At 41.9% G+C, this 23,143-nt stretch overlaps 4 protein-coding genes across 4 annotated transcripts in view; all 4 read right to left on the minus strand.

Moving 5' to 3' along the window:
- The window catches only part of LOC136940341 (uncharacterized), a 27,238-nt gene extending 4,118 nt beyond the window's left edge, over nucleotides 1-23,120 (minus strand). Inside the window, exons 1-7 of the mRNA XM_067232448.1 lie at nucleotides 23,093-23,120; nucleotides 22,172-22,915; nucleotides 20,963-21,667; nucleotides 7,719-8,423; nucleotides 6,433-7,125; nucleotides 6,112-6,189; nucleotides 5,737-5,897 (exon numbers count right to left, since the gene is read on the minus strand). Coding sequence (XP_067088549.1) covers nucleotides 5,737-5,897; nucleotides 6,112-6,189; nucleotides 6,433-7,125; nucleotides 7,719-8,423; nucleotides 20,963-21,667; nucleotides 22,172-22,915; nucleotides 23,093-23,102 — 3,096 coding nt within the window. The 5' untranslated portion in view covers nucleotides 23,103-23,120. The remainder of the gene's footprint in view (nucleotides 1-5,736; nucleotides 5,898-6,111; nucleotides 6,190-6,432; nucleotides 7,126-7,718; nucleotides 8,424-20,962; nucleotides 21,668-22,171; nucleotides 22,916-23,092) is intronic.
- On the minus strand, nucleotides 2,248-3,261 carry LOC136940366 (beta-galactoside-binding lectin-like). Its single transcript, XM_067232484.1, has 3 exons — nucleotides 3,176-3,261; nucleotides 2,546-2,720; nucleotides 2,248-2,394 (listed from the first exon to the last, which is right to left on the minus strand). The coding sequence occupies exons 1-3, from the start codon at nucleotides 3,259-3,261 to the stop codon at nucleotides 2,248-2,250; spliced, it is 408 nt and encodes a 135-aa protein (XP_067088585.1).
- Nucleotides 10,219-11,372, minus strand: LOC136937697 (GTPase IMAP family member 4-like). The gene is given in 3 exon segments (XM_067230885.1): nucleotides 10,219-10,565; nucleotides 10,568-10,828; nucleotides 11,258-11,372. Coding segments are annotated over 3 exon segments (723 nt in total).
- On the minus strand, nucleotides 15,488-16,501 carry LOC136941035 (beta-galactoside-binding lectin-like). The gene is made up of 3 exons (XM_067233410.1): nucleotides 16,416-16,501; nucleotides 15,786-15,960; nucleotides 15,488-15,634 (listed from the first exon to the last, which is right to left on the minus strand). Exons 1-3 carry the CDS (start codon nucleotides 16,499-16,501, stop codon nucleotides 15,488-15,490), a joined length of 408 nt encoding a protein of 135 aa, XP_067089511.1.
- Nucleotides 23,121-23,143: the final 23 nt, after the last annotated feature.

Here is a 23,143-nt window from a genome sequence, read left to right on the forward strand (position 1 = left end):
CAGAGAGAGGAGAGGGAGATAGGGGAGGGAGAGGGCAGAGAGAGGAGAGGGAGAGAGAGAGAGGAGAGGGAGAGAGAGGAGAGGGAGAGGGGAGAGAGAGAGGGAGAGGGGAGAGAGAGAGGGAGAGGGGAGAGAGAGAGGGAGAGGGCAGAGAGAGGAGAGGGAGAGGGGAGAGAGAGAGGAGGGAGAGTGAGGTGCCTGCATTTATATATATTTATTTAATTAAGAAACATATATGACCAAGAGAAAGGGACACTAATAAATATGTATGCTCAACGTAGTTTTATTGGCCTTATATAACAATAAAAAGGTGCTATGTGGATCAAATGCAATTGTCTTAATTGATACAGTTAGACCATATAATTGTTATAGTTATTAACCCGTGGCTAACAAGTGAAACATTTTTGGAAGTTAACTTATAGGCTATAAAACATACAAGATATAGCACAAATGAAAATGATTAACAATTTACGTTATGCTATGTTAAGAGTTTTATAAGGACTGCTACACTCTAATCAAAACTTAATACACACATGACCTATGCAGTTTTTGTCAAGCTCTTTCTTGGAAGTCGCTTTGGATAAAAGCGTCTGCTAAATGAATAAATGTAAATGTACACACAAACTCGGATCTGATCTCCACCATCTTCTTTCCCCTTCTGTTTCCATTCATCCCAATATTTATCCCGACATCAGGTCACACGGGTCAAACTAATCAACCAATAAGCTTACATAAACTGAAATCCAAATATTAACAGTCAGCAGAAACATAATTATATAAAATATATGAAATTTAACAGCATTCGTTTACAACATTTGAATAGAAAAATAAACAAACAAATGTAAATTCAATATTAAATTAAATCTTATCAAGGGCCTACACATATATGAAAACAAATGTAACCTCATTAATCAAAACAAACCCCCAAAATAAGAACATTAGAATCAAACACATTACACATTAACCTCTTCCTCTTGAAACAGTGGAACTGTATATCATCAACACAAAAATAGACTAAAATCCCGCTGGTATCTGAATTCTAACTTTAAATTCCATAGGTACACTTCTCAGTACTCAATTTCATCTATGTACATGTTATTATCAAAAGACCCTTCTGACGCAGCTCAACTTTTTTTTACTCAAAGAACAACTCAAATAAAACAAATAATTGCACGCATTAAAACTAAAATCTTTAAACTGAAATTCCTTTTTACAACACAGCTGGTTTCCACAATCTATTCACCTAATTTCATTCAAGTATAACCTTACCAATTTCAAATTCTAAATTTACACTGAAAATTCCTCATCACAGATTTGCTGTTTACACATACGTCTCAGTTCTGGTCGGTCAGGTCGTAACCTTTCCATTTGGTTAGGATTTAATAACTAATGTTTGCCACGCACTTGTCAACTACCAAACTTAGATTCATCAAAACAAACAGAAATAAACTCACATATGCAAAACTCTGACCCCCTGGGACTCAAAATGCACACAGCACGGTCTATGAATGGTCAACTTCTCAACCAACATACTTACTCATGATACAAACTTACATAGTTAATTCATAAACGTGTGATCTCTGACCCTCATAACGTGTATTCGTCAATACATCACCATCTTATGGTGTCTCGAACACCTTTGTACTACTCTAGCATAACTGGACTCCAACCTAATAAGTATTAATCAGTAATTATATATGACTCTGATCCACAGATAGCCTATACAACACCCCAAATATCGTCAATAGCCTATACGATACCTACATTTATCTGACCATTCAAACACACAGCGACCATCCCCAAAAAATCCTCACCGGTTCTTTGCTATTCCTGCGCCAACCACAGATGTTAAACCAGCGCTACCTGACCCCGCTTCTGATATTTCTACAGGGATAAGGCAGCTTTTTCGCTGGATGATCAATCGCCAAGGAGACACGGTTATCTGTCGTAATTGAACGAGGAATGCACTTCTGACACAAAAACTGTCGAGGAAATTCGGAAGACACTGTGTACTTGAATAGTCAGGATGCCGGATTAATACAAATGATTTATTCTGTACAGTACATCAACATAAATGCAATAACAAATTAAATCTTAGCAAGGGGCTACAAGTATTTCAAGACTGGAACTAAATCTTTTCATCGTAACAGTTATTAAAGAGCAGTAAAAGAAGGTATAGAAGCCAATAAGCAGCCAAAATATGTTTGGGCTTCTAAAGTGGATTGTCTTCAACCCATCCTGATTAGTCTAGATGATTTCAATCCCATGAATCTTGACCTTGTTGAGAAAGAATATGAAGTTATACTTCCCGTATCCGTGGCGATTGGGGAAGTAGAACTCGGATTCATCAGGAAGGGTGACCGAGAACTGTTCCTTTGTGAAGGTGATGGATACCTAAGAACAAGAGAAAGGTATTGTGTATTTCTGTTAAAAACATTTTCTTGATGATTTTAAATATTGTGATCTTATTTCCTAATGGGGTTGAAGTAGTAATTATTTGCCACTAGAGGCTGCTCTAGGAATACATATCTATGTTGTGCCTCACTTTGAACTTCTCGCCATAGTTGAAGGGGAAGCCTTTGGCAATTTGGTGGTCCTTATGCCAATTCCCTGAATGGCAGGAGTTGAACACCACCTGCTTACAACTTTTGTCATAATCAAAGCGGACGTCCACATGCAGAGCGACATCCTTCTCACTGTGACCAACGTTGATGGAAAATCTATTGAAAGTGAAAACATCATTAAGGAGGCCAACATCATGGTTGTTACAGGTTGTACATTCTTCACTATGTGCCAATGCTGAACCAGTCTGTTGTGTCTGTGTCTGTTGTAAACGTATACAGTCAATTTTGAATTGACTTGAATTATATTAACAAACTGCTTTTTCCTTTTCATTGGAATCTCTTGAAAAGGATTTCACATTTTAATTCAACCAATTCTCTTCTGACCTCTGGTAGGCGCTTCCTTATTTTATATGACCCTTAATACACCAATCACATCTCTACAACCCTTTTGACCATAAGGAATACAATGATTGCCAACAAACCGTTTTGAACATACCTTTCTTTTAAATCTATTTGGGTTTCAAAAACACCACACAGTTAAGGCATATTATTGTGTACAAGCAGAGTTTGGGACTCGGGTCAGCAACACATTTTTATCTTCAGTTACTCACCTATCGCCGTTTGGGTTGGGGACCCCTGTGACGGTCAGGACCTGTCCCACATTGAAGGACAAGTTTGTCACCACTATGTTCTGCATGGTAGGAAGAGAGAGACAGAGCAGTGTGTTGGTGTTCGATGGTTAGGAATAAAACGGCTACCGTCAGGACTTCTACTGGACTTCCGTTGAGTTATTACTTGAGAATTCTTTTGACAGTTGTTTGCAAAAGAATTGCAAAAGGGCGATTCTGGAGTTTACATGAAGCTAATAGATACCCTTTAATGTGAGATTGTAGTTTGTGCTTTGATAACAGCCAGCAACAACAACTCAAAGCTCAAAGCTTTTAGGCCAGTGCATCCAATAAAACATTGCCTTTCAATTTTCTTTTCCTGTACTTTTAAGGATTTGTCAAAAATTCCTATGTCATTTGCAGAATTATGATTTTCTAACTTGGCCATAGTGTCTAAAAATTTTCAGAAATTACAGGGTGATGTTGTTAAGATGATGTCACATTTTCCTGTGCTAGTTGACAGCCAACACAGTATACTATATGTGACACAAAGAATTGTGGGCTTCACCTCATCAACAATTACTGGAGTCATTTGTACTTCTTACAGGTTATTAAACATAATTACAGTTTCTGTTTTGTAAGCCTGGCACATATTGTACGGTATATGTGGGTAAGTGTGCCGAGTATAGCACCAACAGCTGCTGGAGAGATAAGAACTTGTCTCTGACAGAGGACATGGCGAGCCAGTTGAACTGAAGTGCAGCTTAATATAAAATCTAACTTTACCTTCACAAACTCATCCTTTACCAGTTCATCAAAGCTGTTTACTAAATGCAACCACATAGGAGGCGGTAAACAAGAAAAGCTGCTTCTTAAAACCAGCTGTTACTGAGAATGTCTTACTAAGAAAAAGGTGTTGCTAAGAAAAATGCTTAATCTTTGACAATAAGCTATACATGAGGAAGAAAATTCGTTTTCCACTAACTCACGGGACTAAAACACCACAAAGGAGTCAAGGATGATACACTACAGTCAAGAGACTGGCATCCTTTGGATAATCTTTCTGCCTATATCATTTTGTTTGCTTGCAGTTAGCATCCATGCTGGCTCCACATTCACTCAAGCTCAGCATACTGTACGATACAGTACTGCGTCAGAAACTAAAAAGCTTATTCGTTATGGACATGGGCTTTAAATAGAAAAGTATTCATTTTAATAGATGCCCCACAAAGACGTCCCTTCTGGTGTTACTGATCAGTGTCCAGTGCTTTCCCCCAGGTGGGTGTCCAACTGGCTAGTTTATTGTTGTTCATTGGTTCAGGGGGAGCTGTCCTTGTTAACCTTTAGAGGTAATTTAGAGGAAATTTCACCCAATGTAATCTTTTTTGACGGATCAATATTTTTTGGCGTGATGAGAGACATCTACAAAGTCAAGTGCATTGAATATGGCCCGTAGATCGCTTTATGCTACGCATGATTATGAATAAACAAAATGTACACAAAGTTATTTGTTTTAGTAGCGCTTTTCATGACTAGCCAGGTACACGGGTAATCCCTTCAGGCTAGCCTGGGGGGTTTCCAACCCACACACTCAGCAACGTTGATTACCCTCTCCAGCAGATCATCCAGGACGTAGCCACAGCTCCTCAGAGTATTTCTGATGTCCTGTCTCTCTCTCCACTCTGTAGAAACACAGCAGGTCAGATACTGGGCTGGTTAGATTCCTACTCAGGGACCACATATAGAACATTCAACTGACTGAAGGACTGACATACAGGCAAACTGACAGACAAGTAGGCTGCAAGCAGGTAAAGTATCTAGACAGACAGACAATATACACATATATACAGACAAACACAGACAAGTAGGCAGACAGACATGCATCTTACTCAGCCTCTGCACTGATCCAGTCTCAGATCTCCAATCAGAATCATCGTCTGTCTCAGATCTGCTGTCTTCACTCACTGCACAACAACAACATACAAATAACTAAACAAGGTCAAGTATTACGTAGCTTTTTACATCCATTGACAAACACAGATAACAATACAGACTGACAAATGCACAGACAGCTATAGGTCAGTGGTTGAGTATTTGACTGTAGTTCAAGGGATCACAGGTTCAAATACCCCTGTACATGACTTGGACAAAATTATTTGCAAAGAAATGTAATACGTATGTATTTATTTAAAATAATAACGAGTATTGAACTGGTTCTTGTTACGGACACATGTTTATAGCTCTATATTTCTGTCTGTGTCTGTATAGTTGTGTTGTTTATTGTCTTCCCTTCTGTTTCTACCATCTCTCATTCAACATTCAGGTGAATTTACAATTATTATGAACTTACAATAATTTATGTACTGGAGCTGCTGTTAGTACAGTACATAGTCAATACTCACTCATTGGAGGGAAGTCCATTCTTCTGGCTCCAGTCACAGGCAGTGGTGACGTCTTATTAATAAAAGGAACCAATAAACTGAATTACATAGCTCTTTTGTGAATCTGAGTCTTCAGAAATAAGTATGAAAGTACCTGAACAGATAATCTAGTAGTCTACATACCGGTCCTTGTGGTTCCCTGCTGTGTGCAGGTTCAGGGGTTAATCTGATGTGTGGAGATCTGTGTGGGTTACTCCCTGAACTGTGGTGAGAAAGTATGGAGGTCTGGGAGCCGTAGCCAGAGCTCCCCAGAGACGGGACATCAGATCTACTTGGTCTCCACTCTGTAGAGAAACACAGCAGGTCAGATACTGGGCTGGTTATATTCCTACTCAGGGACCACATATGGAACATTCAACTGACTGAAGGACAGACATACAGAAAAATAGACAGACAAGTAGGTTGCAAGCAGGTAAAGTATCTAGACAGACAGACAGGAAGCCAGACAGAAAGACACACAGACAGACAGACAGACAGACAGACAGGCAGACATCTTACTCTTAAGGCTCCGCCATGATCCAGCTTCAGATCTCCAATCAGAATCATCGTCTCTCTCAGATCTGCTGTCTTCACTCACTGCACAACAACAACATACAAATAACTAAACAAGGTCAAGTATTACGTAGCTTTTTACATCCATTGACAAACACAGATAACAATACAGACTGATAAATGCACAGACAGCTATACTTAGTTGTGTGTGTTGTGTTCTGTTTCTACCATCTCTCATTTAACATTCAGGTGAATTTACAATTATTATGAACTTACAATAATTTTGTGCCAGAGCTTATGTTAGTACAGTAAATAGTCAATACTCACTATTTAGAGGGACGTCTATGCTCCTGGCTCTTCTTACAGGCAGTCGTGACATCTGATACTCTTCAGAACTCCAGTTCATTTCTTTACTGCCGTCCATCTCAGGGTAAAACACATCTCCACTGTTTGCTGCCACCATCTCCTTCATCTTGTTCAACAGCTCAGTGACCTGAGTGTCATCACCCCTGCTCTTATTGTTGAGGACATGATACCTGTTCCCACATTTCTCAACAAGCCACTGGAGGGCCTTCCCTTCTCTCTCAATGTGCTGCTCAATGGTTGTGTCTCCCAGACAGTCCCCATAGGTGAACAGCACTATAGTGTGACTCCAGACTCTCTCAGTGAGAAGCTGCAGGTGTCCCTCTATAGAATTGGCATCTTCCTCTCTGAATGAGACATCCAGCCGTATGACCAGGAGGAGAGTGTGGGGTCCTGGAGGACACAGAGACACACTGCGTACTATCTCCTGTTTAACCGACTCAGTAGTACTCTCTACAGGGAAATAATTCCACCATCCTAGAGTGTCGACCACAGTGACCTGCCTCCCTGCTACTTCTCCCTGTCTCTTCACACACTGAGCAGCTGTCCTCAGGTCAAACTCCTCTCTGCCCAGGATGGTGTTTCCTGATGAACTCTTCCCTGCATATCTCCCCCCCAGCAGCACAATCCTCAGCTCTGAGAGATGGAGGGAGTCACCTGTGTGTGAGAGAGAAGGATGAGTATAGAGAGAAACATTTCTAAACGACAGTTTATTCCCTAAAGATATTCCTAACTGTGTATACATCTAGTGTAGCTTCATATAATATCTTATTGTTCTATTAAAAAATCCACACGTCACAGTGTTAATACATAAACACTTGACGTGAAACAATGCATAGATTGACAGTACACCAGTGTTGAGTTACAAACTACTTGTCATTTGGCGACTATAAGGGCTACTGTATAAATCATGTTAGTGGTCTTCTACCCTGGTGTTCAGGGCCCACTGGCCTGCATAGATGTTTGCTTCATACAACACACCTGATTTCAAATGATTCTGCAGAGACTGATATTGACCTATTCATTTGAATCAGGTGTGTTGGAAGAGGGAAACATCTAAAACATATAGGACTGTGGGACCTGAGGACCAGGGTTGAAGACCATTGGTTTCTGTACTACATTGAAGGATGAACTGCTCCAAACATAGTGAAATACTTTCACACCCTCCATCAATTCAGGTCTGGACGACACTGCATGCTGTCTCATGATTTACTGAGGAACATGTTGCATCGGTAGCAGAAATAACTTACTTATGAATGTTCTGTGGATCTCTCTCTGCTTCATCACCTTAGCCTCCCTCTGTTTTGCCCTAGTTTCTTTTGGTCTTCTCCATACTTCTATCTTCTTCAGGATCTCTCTGTCCATCTCATAGTGGCCTCCTCTGTTTCCTGCCACCATCTCCTCCATCTTGTCCAACAGCTCAGTGACCTGAGTGTCATCACCCCTGTTCTCATTGTTGAGGACATGATACCTGTTCCCACATTTCTTAACAAGCCACTGGAGGGCCTTCCCTTCTGTCTCAATGTGCCGCTCAATGGTTATGTCTCCCGGACAGTCCCCACAGGTGAACAGCACTATAGTGTGACTCCAGACTCTCTCACTGAGAAGCTGCAGGTGTCCCTCTACTGATCTTCTCTCTTCCTCTGTGAAGGAGACATCCAAGTCTATGACCAGGAGGAGAGTGTGAGGTCCTGGAGGACACAGAGACACACTGCGTACTATCTCCTGTTTAACCAGCTCAGTAGTATTCTCTACAGGGAAATTACTCCACCATCCTGGAGTGTTGACCACAGTGACCTGCCTCCCTGCTACTTCTCCCTGTCTCTTCACACACTGAGCAGCTGGCCTCAGGTCAAACTCCTCTCTGCCCAGGATGGTGTTTCCTGATGAACTCTTCCCTTCATATCTCCCCCCCAGCAGCACAATCCTCAGCTCTGAGAGATGGAGGGAGTCACCTGTTGGAGAGAGAGACAGAGAGTGAGAGAGAGAGAGAGAGAGAGAGAGAGAGAGAGAGAGAGAGAGAGAGAGAGAGAGAGAGAGAGAGAGAGAGAGAGAGAGAGAGAGAGAGAGAGAGGGAAAAAAATTGATGCATGAGACATATTGAGAGATAAAGTGAGATACAGGACTAAGGGCAAACATGGATTACATTTTCTTTGTGAAGTTTACAATGATCTGATTTTACAGGTTGTTTGAGTGAAGCATCTACACCACATAGTAATGTGTGTGAGTGAATGCGTCACAGCGATTGTAAAAAATTGTAAAGAGCCGAAGTTACACAAACTCGAATTTATTGCCCGTGGTATCCTCTCTGGCTGTGCTTAAGCAAATGGCGAACGACGACGAGACTTATTCACGCCCAGTAACCCCTTAACCCCTTATGAGTATCTGGCAGTTTTCAGAAATAAATGTTTGGGCCCGTTTCCTGTTTATCTGTACGAACATTTCATAAATGTGTGTGAGTGAATGCGTTTCATATGTGTCTATGCGAGCATTTCACATGTCTATGTGGCTGTGAGTTTTCAGTAGTATGAATGTGTGTGTGAACGTTTCCCATGTGAATGTGTAGGCCTACGTGTTAAAGTCAGTCTTAAATATTTCCAAAACGGCCGCTCAAACATGATGGACTAAAACATTGAAAGGAAGACTGTTTACCTGAAGCCATTGTTGATAATCCTTCTCGCGTCTTTACTCCTGGAGAGAAGGGAGATTAGACAGGGTCTAAATATATGTACATGTATATTTATATGTAAAACATGGCAATAGGAAATGTTATCGTGGAACGTTCCACCTCAACCTACTTGTGTAATAGGCCTACATGTCAAATCTTAACTATCTGTTAAGATCAAGCATCTTCTACCCTGTTATATTCTACGGTACCCCATTATTCCCGTTTTTTTATTAGCCTAATTGGTAAATCTGGCTAACAATTAGGCTACATTTTCAACAGACTTTTAAGGTACATACCCAGACCAAAATGTCGAAGCCTAGTATGACGAAGGAAAGAAGATAAACGAAAGTGAAAGTGTGCACTAAGGCGGGTGGATATGTCGGGTTCATATCACAATGCTCCTATAGACTTCCGGAATTTGCTGTTCAAACTGCAGAACATCGTACATCCAAACGTGTGAACTTGTGTCTAGTGATGGGGGAAACGTCGCTTTCCGAAGCAACAAGCTATTTGAAACAATTGTGTCAAAAAAGTATAACTTTTTCGAAGCGTTTGATACATCTTCTCCATAGGGACATCTGCTGGTCAGTTCATGGTATGGCGACTGTATCGAGAGATTGAAGTAGGCCTGATCGAGTCACATCAAGTCCTCGAGACTTAAGTCTCACAATCGTCATTGACAATTTGATACATACATTTTATGTGACAATTGTTTACATGTCAAAAATATGCTATCACAGCAGGGGCAATTCTAGGATCATACATTTAGGGGGGCTCAGCCCCCAATGAGAATGTGACATCTGTGACATCTGTGCCATGAAATTAACTACCTACTTCTTCTCCTTTGGTTTTACTGGTTTTACTGGCAGACTACCAACGTTAAAGGTGCATGGCAACACTGGATATTGTTTGTCATCTGTCACTAACAGACACATTTGCAAACTCTTACGTTAGTGCACGAAAACCTATTTAGTATAATAATAATTCATAATAATTTAACCATCATCCCTGTGCCCAAAAAGCCAAGTCCAACATGACATAATGACTACAGACCCGTCACCCTGACCTCTGTGGTGATGAAGTCACAGCAGTGACATCTGATACTCTTCAGAACTCCAGTTAATTTCTCTACTGCCGTCCATCTCAGGGTAAAACACATCTCCACTGTTTCCTGCCACCATCTCCTCCATCTTGTCCAACAGCTCAGTGACCTGAGTGTCATCACCCCTGTTTTTATTGTTGAGGACATGATACCTGTTCCCACATTTCTCAACAAGCCACTGGAGGGCCTTCCCTTCTCTCTCAATGTGCTGCTCAATGGTTGTGTCTCCCAGACGGTCCTCACAGGTGAACAGCACTATAGTGTGACTCCAGACTCTCTCACTGAGAAGCTGCAGGTGGCCCTCTATAGAATTGGCTTCTTCCTGACCAGGAGGAGAGTGTGGGGTCCTGGAGGACACAGAGACACACTGCGTACTATCTCCTGTTTAACCAGCTCAGGAGTACTCTCTACAGGGAGATTGCACCACCATCCTGGAGTGTCGACCACAGTGACCTGCCTCCCTGCTACTTCTCCCTGTCTCTTCACACACTGAGCAGCTGTCCTCAGGTCAAACTCCTCTCTGCCCAGGATGGTGTTTCCTGATGAACTCTTCCCTTCAGCTTTCCACCCCAGCAGCACAATCCTCAGCTCTGAGAGATGGTGGGACTCACCTGTCAGAGAGAGAAAGAAAACGAGAGAGAGAGAGAGAGAGACAGAGAGGGGAAAATATAGATGCATGAGACATATTGAGAGATAATGTGAGATACAGGACTAAGGGCAAACATGGATTACATTTTCTTTGTGAAGTTTACAATGATCTGATTTTACAGGTTTTTTGAGTGAAGCATCTACACCACATAGTAATAATGTGAGTTGCAGAAATGTTCTCTGCTCAGATAAATGTATCCTTCAAAAAACAACAATGTACTGATATCTACATTATGCACAATGTTGTTCATATATAATTGAAATTACGTTTGTCATATTCAAACCAGTCTATAAATATCCAGTATACTGCATGTCACATTGATTAGGCTATTCACACCAAGACTCTGGGTGGACACTGAAAATAAACTCACCCATTAGTGATCTGAGAGTCTCTCTCTGTTCCTGCACCTTCATCAACCTCTGTTGTGCTTTCTCTTCCTCTGCCCTCCTTCTCTCCTCTATCTTCTTCAGGATCTCTCTGTCCATCTCATAGTGGCCTCCTCTGTTTGCTGCCACCATCTCCTCCACCTTGTCCAACAGCTCAGTGACCTGAGTGTCATCACCCCTGTTCTTATTGTTGAGGACATGATACCTGTTCCCACATTTCTCAACAAGCCACTGGAGGTCCTTCCCTTCTGTCTCAATGTGCTGCTCAATGGTTGTGTCTCCCAGATGGTCTTTATTGGTGAACAGCACTATAGTGTGACTCCACACTCTCTCACTGAGAAGCTGCAGGTGTCCCTCTACTGATCTTCTCTCATCCTCTGTGAATGAGGCATCCAGCCATATGACCAGGAGGAGAGTGTGGGGTCCTGGAGGACACAGAGACCTGCCTCCCTGCTACTTCTCCCTGTCTCTTCACACACTGAGCAGCTGTCCTCAGGTCAAACTCTTCTCTGCCCAGGATGGTGTTTCCTGATGAACTCTTCCCTGCAAGTTTCCCCCCCAGCAGCACAATCCTCCGCTCTGAGAGATGGAGGGAGTCACCTGTCAGAGAGAGAGATAGAGAGAGAGAGGGAGAGAGAGAGAGAGAGAGAGGGAAAGAGAGAGGGAAAGAGAGAGAGAGAGTTAAATACAACTGCTGATGAAGAACAGTGTGTTCTTCATCAGATAACATATTATCCTGTTCATTTTTACAGGTGACATGGTGCAATGAAAACCTTCAAATGTAATCGTAACAACTGCTAACATGATGAACTTCCTGGTTATGTTGAAGTTTTTTAGGACTGAAACACTTCAACGAAGACCGTTTACCTGAAGCCATAGTTGATAATCCTTCTCTCTATACTCCTGGAGAGAATGGAGAGCAGGCAGGGTCTAAAAATATAAAACATGGCAATGCAAGGTCATTGTGGTCTTACGTCAACCTACCTGTAACCTACTTAGAATACATGTCAACCCTTAAACTATCTGGTTTGTTATAGTTTGTAATAGTCATTGTTATAGTTAATTAATTAATTCGTAAATCTGTTTAACAATGAATTACATTTTCAATCTACGTCTAACGTACATATACTCACACCATGCAGTCGAAGACTAGCAGACGACGAAGGAAAGACGTTGTCTTGAAAGTGAACGTTTAATACCAAAGTCTAAGCGAGTACAGTGGGGTCAAGGTACATTGCATGATAGGACTGATGAGGGCGTTTACTGAGACAACGTGACCTGACGCTGGTCTTGGCAGTGGAGACATGCTGTGTGACGGAGCTCACTATGTACTGATAAGGTCCATGAAGCTTGAAAGGCAACATAAGTACAAGAATCTGCACGGTGCCACAGCTAATGCTAATGCTACAGCCATCTCTGCTGTGGACAACCTCAAGACATCTTGTTCTCGGACTGAAGGCAGATCCTGAGAAAGGGAAGGCTGTCGTGCCCCTCCCCCATCTGACGTGAAGGCAGAGCAGCGCTTCGTCTGATTGGTATCTGACGTGAAGGCAGTGCAGCGCTTCGTCTGATTGGTCACCTACCTGGCCACCTTCCTACCACGGCTCTCTGAAGTGTGTGAGTCACTGAGGAGGCTCATGGACAAGGACGCCATCTGGCATTGGCTCCCAAAACACGACGCACCGAGGAAGGAAATAAAACTACTGGTCACTCAGACACCTGTACTGTGATACTATGATGTGTCAAAACCTGTCACTATTTAGAGTGACTCCATACATCCCTACAGTATTCAATTACTCTTCATTCATTTTTTTATCACTGTACAGCCATGTGACAAATGTATTTGTGGAGAACACATACAACTCTGACGTCACTTAAAAATGTTTTAAAAACATTTAATCCCAACAGTAGGGGGTGCAATTGCACATCGCCTATGGGTGGGTGACTGTCACAAGACTCGTGTTTTTTTATGAATTCCAGGGTAGGATCCTAGGAGGAGAGGGAGAGAGGGGAGGGAGAGGGCAGAGAGAGGAGAGGGAGAGAGAGAGAGGAGAGGGAGAGAGAGGAGAGGGAGAGGGGAGAGAGAGAGGGGAGAGAGAGAGGGAGAGAGAGGGAGAGGGGAGAGAGAGAGGAGAGGGAGAGAGAGAGGAGGGAGAGTGAGGTGCCTGCATTTATATATATTTATTTAATTAAGAAACATATATGACCAGGAGAAAGGGACACTAATAAATATGTATGCTCAAGGTAGTTTTATTGGCCTTATATAACAATAAAAAGGTGCTATGTGGATCAAATGCAATTGTCTTAATTGATACAGTTAGACCATATAATTGTTATAGTTATTAACCCGTGGCTAACAAGTGAAACATTTTTGGAAGTTAACTTATAGGCTATAAAACATACAAGATATAGCACAAATGAAAATGATTAACAATTTACGTTATGCTATGTTAAGAGTTTTATAAGGACTGCTACACTCTAATCAAAACTTAATACACACATGACCTATGCAGTTTTTGTCAAGCTCTTTCTTGGAAGTCGCTTTGGATAAAAGCGTCTGCTAAATGAATAAATGTAAATGTACACACAAACTCGGATCTGATCTCCACCATCTTCTCTCCCCTTCTGTTTCCATTCATCCCAATATTTATCCCGACATCAGGTCACACGGGTCAAACTAATCAACCAATAAGCTTACATAAACTGAAATCCAAATATTAACAGTCAGCAGAAACATAATTATATAAAATATATGAAATTTAACAGCATTCGTTTACAACATTTGAATAGAAAAATAAACAAACAAATGTAAATTCAATATTAAATTAAATCTTATCAAGGGCCTACACATACATGAAAACAAATTTAACCTCATTAATCAAAACAAACCCCCAAAATAAGAACATTAGAATCAAACACATTACACATTAACCTCTTCCTCTTGAAACAGTGGAACTGTATATCATCAACACAAAAATAGACTAAAATCCCGCTGGTATCTGAATTCTAACTTTAAATTCCATAGGTACACTTCTCAGTACTCAATTTCATCTATGTACATGTTATTATCAAAAGACCCTTCTGACGCAGCTCAACTTTTTTTTACTCAAAGAACAACTCAAATAAAACAAATAATCGCACGCATTAAAACTAAAATCTTTAAACTGAAATTCCTTTTTACAACACAGCTGGTTTCCACAATCTATTCACCTAATTTCATTCAAGTATAACCTTACCAATTTCAAATTCTAAATTTACACTGAAAATTCCTCATCACAGATTTGCTGTTTACACATACGTCTCAGTTCTGGTCGGTCAGGTCGTAACCTTTCCATTTGGTTAGGATTTAATAACTAATGTTTGCCACGCACTTGTCAACTACCAAACTTAGATTCATCAAAACAAACAGAAATAAACTCACATATGCAAAACTCTGACCCTCTGGGACTCAAAATGCACACAGCACGGTCTATGAATGGTCAACTTCTCAACCAACATACTTACTCATGATACAAACTTACATAGTTAATTCATAAACGTGTGATCTCTGACCCTCATAACGTGTATTCGTCAATACATCACCATCTTATGGTGTCTCGAACACCTTTGTACTACTCTAGCATAACTGGACTCCAACCTAATAAGTATTAATCCGTAATTATATATGACTTTGATCCACAGATAGCCTATACAACACCCCAAATATCGTCAATAGCCTATACGATACCTAAATTTATCTGACCATTCAAACACACAGCGACCATCCCCAAAAAATCCTCACCGGTTCTTTGCTATTCCTGCGCCAACCACAGATGTTAAACCAGCGCTACCTGACCCCGCTTCTGATATTTCTACAGGGATAAGGCAGCTTTTTCGCTGGATGATCAATCGCCAAGGAGACACGGTTATCTGTCGTAATTGAACGAGGAATGCACTTCTGACACAAAAACTGTCGAGGAAATTCTGAAGACACTGTGTACTTGAATAGTCAGGATGCCGGATTAATACAAATGATTTATTCTGTACAGTACATCAACATAAATGCAATATCAAATTAAATCTTAGCAAGGGGCTACAAGTATTTCAAGACTGGAACTAAATCTTTTCATCGTAACAGTTATTAAAGAGCAGTAAAAGAAGGTATAGAAGCCAATAAGCAGCCAAAATATGTTTGGGCTTCTAAAGTGGATTGTCTTCAACCCATCCTGATTAGTCTAGATGATTTCAATCCCATGAATCTTGACCTTGTTGAGAAAGAATATGAAGTTATACTTCCCGTATCCGTGGCGATTGGGGAAGTAGAACTCGGATTCATCAGGAAGGGTGACCGAGAACTGTTCCTTTGTGAAGGTGATGGATACCTAAGAACAAGAGAAAGGTATTGTGTATTTCTGTTAAAAACATTTTCTTGATGATTTTAAATATTGTGATCTTATTTCCTAATGGGGTTGAAGTAGTAATTATTTGCCACTAGAGGCTGCTCTAGGAATACATATCTATGTTGTGCCTCACTTTGAACTTCTCGCCATAGTTGAAGGGGAAGCCTTTGGCAATTTGGTGGTCCTTATGCCAATTCCCTGAATGGCAGGAGTTGAACACCACCTGCTTACAACTTTTGTAATAATCAAAGCGGACGTCCACATGCAGAGCGACATCCTTCTCACTGTGACCAACGTTGATGGAAAATCTATTGAAAGTGAAAACATCAATAAGGAGGCCAACATCATGGTTGTTACAGGTTGTACATTCTTCACTATGTGCCAATCCTGAACCAGTCTGTTGTGTCTGTGTCTGTTGTAAACGTATACAGTCAATTTTGAATTGACTTGAATTATATTAACAAACTGCTTTTTCCTTTTCATTGGAATCTCTTGAAAAGGATTTCACATTTTAATTCAACCAATTCTCTTCTGACCTCTGGTAGGCGGTTCCTTATTTTATATGACCCTTAATACACCAATCACATCTCTACAACCCTTTTGACCATAAGGAATACAATGATTGCCAACAAACCGTTTTGAACATACCTTTCTTTTAAATCTATTTGGGTTTCAAAAACACCACACAGTTAAGGCATATTATTGTGTACAAGCAGAGTTTGGGACTCGGGTCAGCAACACATTTTTATCTTCAGTTACTCACCTATCGCCGTTTGGGTTGGGGACCCCTGTGACGGTCAGGACCTGTCCCACATTGAAGGACAAGTTTGTCACCACTATGTTCTGCATGGTAGGAAGAGAGAGACAGAGCAGTGTGTTGGTGTTCGATGGTTAGGAATAAAACGGCTACCGTCAGGACTTCTACTGGACTTCCGTTGAGTTATTACTTGAGAATTCTTTTGACAGTTGTTTGCAAAAGAATTGCAAAAGGGCGATTCTGGAGTTTACATGAAGCTAATAGATACCCTTTAATGTGAGATTGTAGTTTGTGCTTTGATAACAGCCAGCAACAACAACTCAAAGCTCAAAGCTTTTAGGCCAGTGCATCCAATAAAACATTGCCTTTCAATTTTCTTTTCCTGTACTTTTAAGGATTTGTCAAAAATTCCTATGTCATTTGCAGAATTATGATTTTCTAACTTGGCCATAGTGTCTAAAAATGTTCAGAAATTACAGGGTGATGTTGTTAAGATGATGTCACATTTTCCTGTGCTAGTTGACAGCCAACACAGTATACTATATGTGACACAAAGAATTGTGGGCTTCACCTCATCAACAATTACTGGAGTCATTTGTACTTCTTACAGGTTATTAAACATAATTACAGTTTCTGTTTTGTAAGCCTGGCACATATTGTACGGTATATGTGTGTAAGTGTGCCGAGTATAGCACCAACAGCTGCTGGAGAGATAAGAACTTGTCTCTGACAGAGGACATGGCGAGCCAGTTGAACTGAAGTGCAGCTTAATATAAAATCTAACTTTACCTTCACAAACTCATCCTTTACCAGTTCATCAAAGCTGTTTACTAAATGCAACCACATAGGAGGCGGTAAACAAGAAAAGCTGCTTCTTAAAACCAGCTGTTACTGAGAATGTCTTACTAAGAAAAAGGTGTTGCTAAGAAAAATGCTTAATCTTTGACAATAAGCTATACATGAGGAAGAAAATTTGTTTTCCACTAACTCACGGGACTAAAACACCACAAAGGAGTCAAGGATGATACACTACAGTCAAGAGACTGGCATCCTTTGGATAATCTTTCTGCCTATATCATTTTGTTTGCTTGCAGTTAGCATCCATGCTGGCTCCACATTCACTCAAGCTCAGCATACTATACGATACAGTACTGCGTCAGAAACTAAAAAGCTTATTCGTTATGGACATGGGCTTTAAATAGAAAAGTATTCATTTTAATAGATGCCCCACAAAGACGTCCCTTCTGGTGTTACTGATCAGTGTCCAGTGATGTCCCCCAGGTGGGTGTCCAACTGACTAGTTTATTGTTGTGCATTGGTTCAGGGGGAGCTGTCCTTGTTAACCTTTAGAGGTAATTTAGAGGAAATTTCACCCAATGTAATCTTTTTTGACGGATCAATATTTTTTGGCGTGATGAGAGACATCTACAAAGTCAAGTGCATTGAATATGGCCCGTAGATCGCTTTATGCTACGCATGATTATGAATAAACAAAATGTACACAAAGTTATTTGTTTTAGTAGCGCTTTTCATGACTAGCCAGGTACACGGGTAATCCCTTCAGGCTAGCCTGGGGGGTTTCCAACCCACACACTCAGCAACGTTGATTACCCTCTCCAGCAGATCATCCAGGACGTAGCCACAGCTCCTCAGAGTAGATCTGATGTCCTGTCTCTCTCTCCACTCTGTAGAAACACAGCAGGTCAGATACTGGGCTGGTTAGATTCCTACTCAGGGACCACATATAGAACATTCAACTGACTGAAGGACTGACATACAGGCAAACTGACAGACAAGTAGGCTGCAAGCAGGTAAAGTATCTAGACAGACAGACAATATACACATATATACAGACAAACACAGACAAGTAGGCAGACAGACATGCATCTTACTCAGCCTCTGCACTGATCCAGTCTCAGATCTCCAACCAGAATCATCGTCTGTCTCAGATCTGCTGTCTTCACTCACTGCACAACAACAACATACAAATAACTAAACAAGGTCAAGTATTACATAGCTTTTTACATCCATTGACAAACACAGATAACAATACAGACTGACAAATGCACAGACAGCTATAGGTCAGTGGTTGAGTATTTGACTGTAGTTCAAGGGATCACAGGTTCAAATACCCCTGTACATGACTTGGACAAAATTATTTGCAAAGAAATGTAATACGTATGTATTTATTTAAAATAATAATGAGTATTGAACTGGTTCTTGTTACGGACACATGTTTATAGCTCTATATTTCTGTCTGTGTCTGTATAGTTGTGTTGTTTATTGTCTTCCCTTCTGTTTCTACCATCTCTCATTCAACATTCAGGTGAATTTACAATTATTATGAACTTACAATAATTTATGTACTGGAGCTGCTGTTAGTACAGTACATAGTCAATACTCACTCATTGGAGGGAAGTCCATTCTTCTGGCTCCAGTCACAGGCAGTGGTGACGTCTTATTAATAAAAGGAACCAATAAACTGAATTACATAGCTCTTTTGTGAATCTGAGTCTTCAGAAATAAGTATGAAAGTACCTGAACAGATAATCTAGTAGTCTACATACCGGTCCTTTTGGTTCCCTGCTGTGTGCAGGTTCAGGGTTTAATCTGCTGTGTGGAGATCTGTGTGGGTTACTCCCTGAGCTGTGGTGAGAAGGTCTGGAGGTCGGGGAGGCATAGCCAGAGCTCCTCGGAGACGGGACATCAGATCTACTATCGCTCCACTCTGTAGAGAAACACAGCAGGTCAGATACTGGGCTGGTTATATTCCTACTCAGGGACCACATATGGAACATTCAACTGACTGAAGGACAGACATACAGAAAAATAGACAGACAAGTAGGTTGCAAGCAGGTAAAGTATCTAGACAGACAGACAGGAAGCCAGACAGAAAGACACACAGACAGACAGACAGACAGACAGACAGACAGGCAGACATCTTACTCTTAAGGCTCCGCCATGATCCAGCTTCAGATCTCCAATCAGAATCATCGTCTCTCTCAGATCTGCTGTCTTCACTCACTGCACAACAACAACATACAAATAACTAAACAAGGTCAAGTATTACGTAGCTTTTTACATCCATTGACAAACACAGATAACAATACAGACTGATAAATGCACAGACAGCTATACTTAGTTGTGTGTGTTGTGTTCTGTTTCTACCATCTCTCATTTAACATTCAGGTGAATTTACAATTATTATGAACTTACAATAATTTTGTGCCAGAGCTGCTGTTAGTACAGTAAATAGTCAATACTCACACATTAGAGGGAAGTCCATGCTCCTGGCTCTTCTTACAGGCAGTCGTGACATCTGATACTCTTCAGAACTCCAGTTCATTTCTTTACTGCCGTCCATCTCAGGGTAAAACACATCTCCACTGTTTGCTGCCACCATCTCCTTCATCTTGTTCAACAGCTCAGTGACCTGAGTGTCATCACCCCTGCTCTTATTGTTGAGGACATGATACCTGTTCCCACATTTCTCAACAAGCCACTGGAGGGCCTTCCCTTCTCTCTCAATGTGCTGCTCAATGGTTGTGTCTCCCAGACAGTCCCCATAGGTGAACAGCACTATAGTGTGACTCCAGACTCTCTCAGTGAGAAGCTGCAGGTGTCCCTCTATAGAATTGGCATCTTCCTCTCTGAATGAGACATCCAGCCGTATGACCAGGAGGAGAGTGTGGGGTCCTGGAGGACACAGAGACACACTGTGTACTATCTCCTGTTTAACCAGCTCAGCAGTCTCTTCTACAGGGAGAGTCCTCTTCCATCCTGGAGTGTCGACCACAGTGACCTGCCTCCCTGCTACTTCTCCCTGTCTCTTCACACACTGAGCAGATGTCCTCAGATCAAACTCCTCTCTGCCCAGGATGGTGTTTCCTGATGAACTCTTCCCTGCAACTCTCCCCCCTAGCAGCACAATCCTCAGCTCTGAGAGATGGAGGGAGTCACCTGTGTGTGAGAGAGAAGGATGAGTATAGAGAGAAACATTTCTAAACGACAGTTTATTCCCTAAAGATATTACTAACTGTGTATACATCTAGTGTAGCTTTATATAATACCTTATTGTTCTATCTAAAAATCCAAACGTCACAGTGTTAATACATAAACACTTGACGTGAAACAATGCATAGATTGACAGTACACCAGTGTTGAGTTACAAACTACTTGTCATTTGGCGACTATAAGGGCTACTGTATAAATCATGTTAGTGGTCTTCTACCCTGGTGTTCAGGGCCCACTGGCCTGCATAGATGTTTGCTTCATACAACACACCTGATTTCAAATGATTCTGCAGAGACTGATATTGACCTATTCATTTGAATCAGGTGTGTTGGAAGAGGGAAACATCTAAAACATACAGGACTGTGGGACCTGAGGACCAGGGTTGAAGACCACTGGTTTCTGTACTACATTGAAGGATGAACTGCTCCAAACCTAGTGAAATACTTTCACAACCTCCATCAATTCAGGTCTGGACGACACTGCATGCTGTCTCATGATTTACTGAGGAACATGTTGCATCGGTAGCAGAAATAACTTACTGATGAATGTTCTGTGGATCGCTCTCTGCTTCATCACCTTAGCCTCCCTCTGTTTTGCCCTAGTTTCTTTTGGTCTTCTCCATACTTCTATCTTCTCCAGGATCTCTCTGTCCATCTCATAGTGGCCTCCTCTGTTTCCTGCCACCATCTCCTCCATCTTGTCCAACAGCTCAGTGACCTGAGTGTCATCACCCCTGTTCTTATTGTTGAGGACATGATACCTGTTCCCACATTTCTCAACAATCCACTGGAGGGCCTTCCCTTCTGTCTCAATGTGCTGCTCAATGGTTGTGTCTCCCAGACAGTCCCCACGAGTGAACAGCACTATAGTGTGACTCCAGACTCTCTCAGTGAGAAGCTGCAGGTGTCCCTCTACTGATCTTCTCTCTTCCTCTGTGAATGAGACATCCAGTCGTATGACCAGGAGGAGAGTGTGGGGTCCTGGAGGACACAGAGACACACTGTGTACTATCTCCTGTTTAACCAGCTCAGCAGTCTCCTCTACAGGGAGAGTTCTCTTCCATCCTGGAGTGTCGACCACAGTGACCTGCCTCCCTGCTACTTCTCCCTGTCTCTTCACACACTGAGCATCTCTCCTCAGGTCAAACTCCTCTCTGCCCAGGATGGTGTTTCCTGATGAACTCTTCCCTGCATATCTCCCCCCCAGCAGCACAATCCTCAGCTCTGAGAGATGGAGGGAGTCACCTGTCGGAGAGAGAGAGAGAGAGAGAGAGGGGGGGGGGGGGGGGAGAGAGAGAGAGACGGAGAGAGAGAGAGAGAGAGAGAGAGAGAGAGGGGGGGGGGAGAGAGAGAGAGAGAGACGGAGAGAGAGAGAGAGAGAGAGAGAGAGAGAGAGAGAGAGAGAGAGAGAGAGAGAGAGGGCAGGATTGATGTATGAAACAGAGAGAGAGAGAGATAACGTGAGATAGAGGAAGACAAAGGCCAAATAGACATTGCATTTCCTTTGTGAAGTTTACAATGATCTGATTTTACAGGTTGTTTGAGTGGAGCATCTACAACACATAGTAATAATGTGAGTTGTGGAAATGTTCTCTGTTCTGGTGAACGCATGCTACAAAAAAAAAACAATTTACTGATATCTACATAAAGCACAATATTGTTGAACAATCATTGAAAATACATTTTCTCATATTAAAACCAGTCTCTTAATATTGAGTATATTGCATGTCACATTGATTACCGGTAGACTATTCACACAACTCTGGGTGGACACTGAAAGAAACTCACCCATTAGTGATCTGTGAGTCTCTCTCTGTTTCTGCACCTTCATCAGCCTCTGTTGTGCTCTCTCTTCCTCTGCCCTCCTTCTCTCCTCTATCTTCTCCAGGATCTCTCTGTCCATCTCATAGTGGCCTCCTCTGTTTCCTGCCACCATCTCCTCCATCTTGTCCAACAGCTCAGTGACCTGAGTGTCATCACCCCTGTTCTTATTGTTAAGGACATGATACCTGTTCCCACATTTCTCAACAAGCCACTGGAGGGCTTTCCCTTCTCTCTCAATGTGCTGCTCAATGGTTGTGTCTCCCAGACAGTCCCCATTGGTGAACAGCACTATAGTGTGACTCCAGACTCTCTCACTGAGAAGCTGCAGGTGTCCCTCTACTGATCTTCTCTGTTTCTCTGTGAATGAGAGATCCAGCCGTATGACCAGGAGGAGAGTGTGAGGTCCTGGAAGACACAGAGATACACTGTGTACTATCTCCTGTTTAACCAGCTCAGTAGTACTCTCTACAGTGAGATTCCTCCCCCATCCTGGAGTGTCGACCACAGTGACCTGCCTCCCTGCTACTTCTCCCTGTCTCTTCACACACTGAGCAGCTGTCCTCAGGTCAAACTCCTCTCTGCCCAGGATGGTGTTTCCTGATGAACTCTTCCCTTCACCTCTCCCCCCCAGCAGCACAATCCTCAGCTCTGAGAGGTGGAGGGAGTCACCTGTCAGAGAGAGAGAGAGAGAGAGAGAGAGAGAGAGAGAGAGAGAGAGAGAGAGAGAGAGACAGAGAGAGAGAGAGAGGGGGGGGGGGGGGACAAAGGGCAAACTTTACAATGATCTGATTTGACAGGTTAGGGTGAAGTGCTTTAGGACTGGAACACTGAAACAATTGTGTTTACCTGAAGCCATAGTTGATAATCCTTCTCCTCTCTTTACTCCTGTAGAGAAAG

Source organism: Osmerus mordax, chromosome 3 (assembly GCF_038355195.1).
Source record: "Osmerus mordax isolate fOsmMor3 chromosome 3, fOsmMor3.pri, whole genome shotgun sequence".
Taxonomy (NCBI): Eukaryota; Metazoa; Chordata; class Actinopteri; order Osmeriformes; family Osmeridae; genus Osmerus; species Osmerus mordax.

Bases quoted from the DNA above. Each gene is read 5' to 3' on its own strand.
- LOC136940366 (XM_067232484.1), bottom strand. From the start codon at position 3,261: ATGCAGAACATAGTGGTGACAAACTTGTCCTTCAATGTGGGACAGGTC. The intron at 2,721-3,175 runs GTGAGTAACTGA...CACTTTCAATAG, and splicing joins CCCAACCCAAACGGCGATAG to ATTTTCCATCAACGTTGGTC. The intron at 2,395-2,545 runs GTGAGGCACAAC...TCTTGTTCTTAG, and splicing joins ACTATGGCGAGAAGTTCAAA to GTATCCATCACCTTCACAAA.
- LOC136941035 (XM_067233410.1), bottom strand. From the start codon at position 16,501: ATGCAGAACATAGTGGTGACAAACTTGTCCTTCAATGTGGGACAGGTC. The intron at 15,961-16,415 runs GTGAGTAACTGA...CACTTTCAATAG, and splicing joins CCCAACCCAAACGGCGATAG to ATTTTCCATCAACGTTGGTC. The intron at 15,635-15,785 runs GTGAGGCACAAC...TCTTGTTCTTAG, and splicing joins ACTATGGCGAGAAGTTCAAA to GTATCCATCACCTTCACAAA.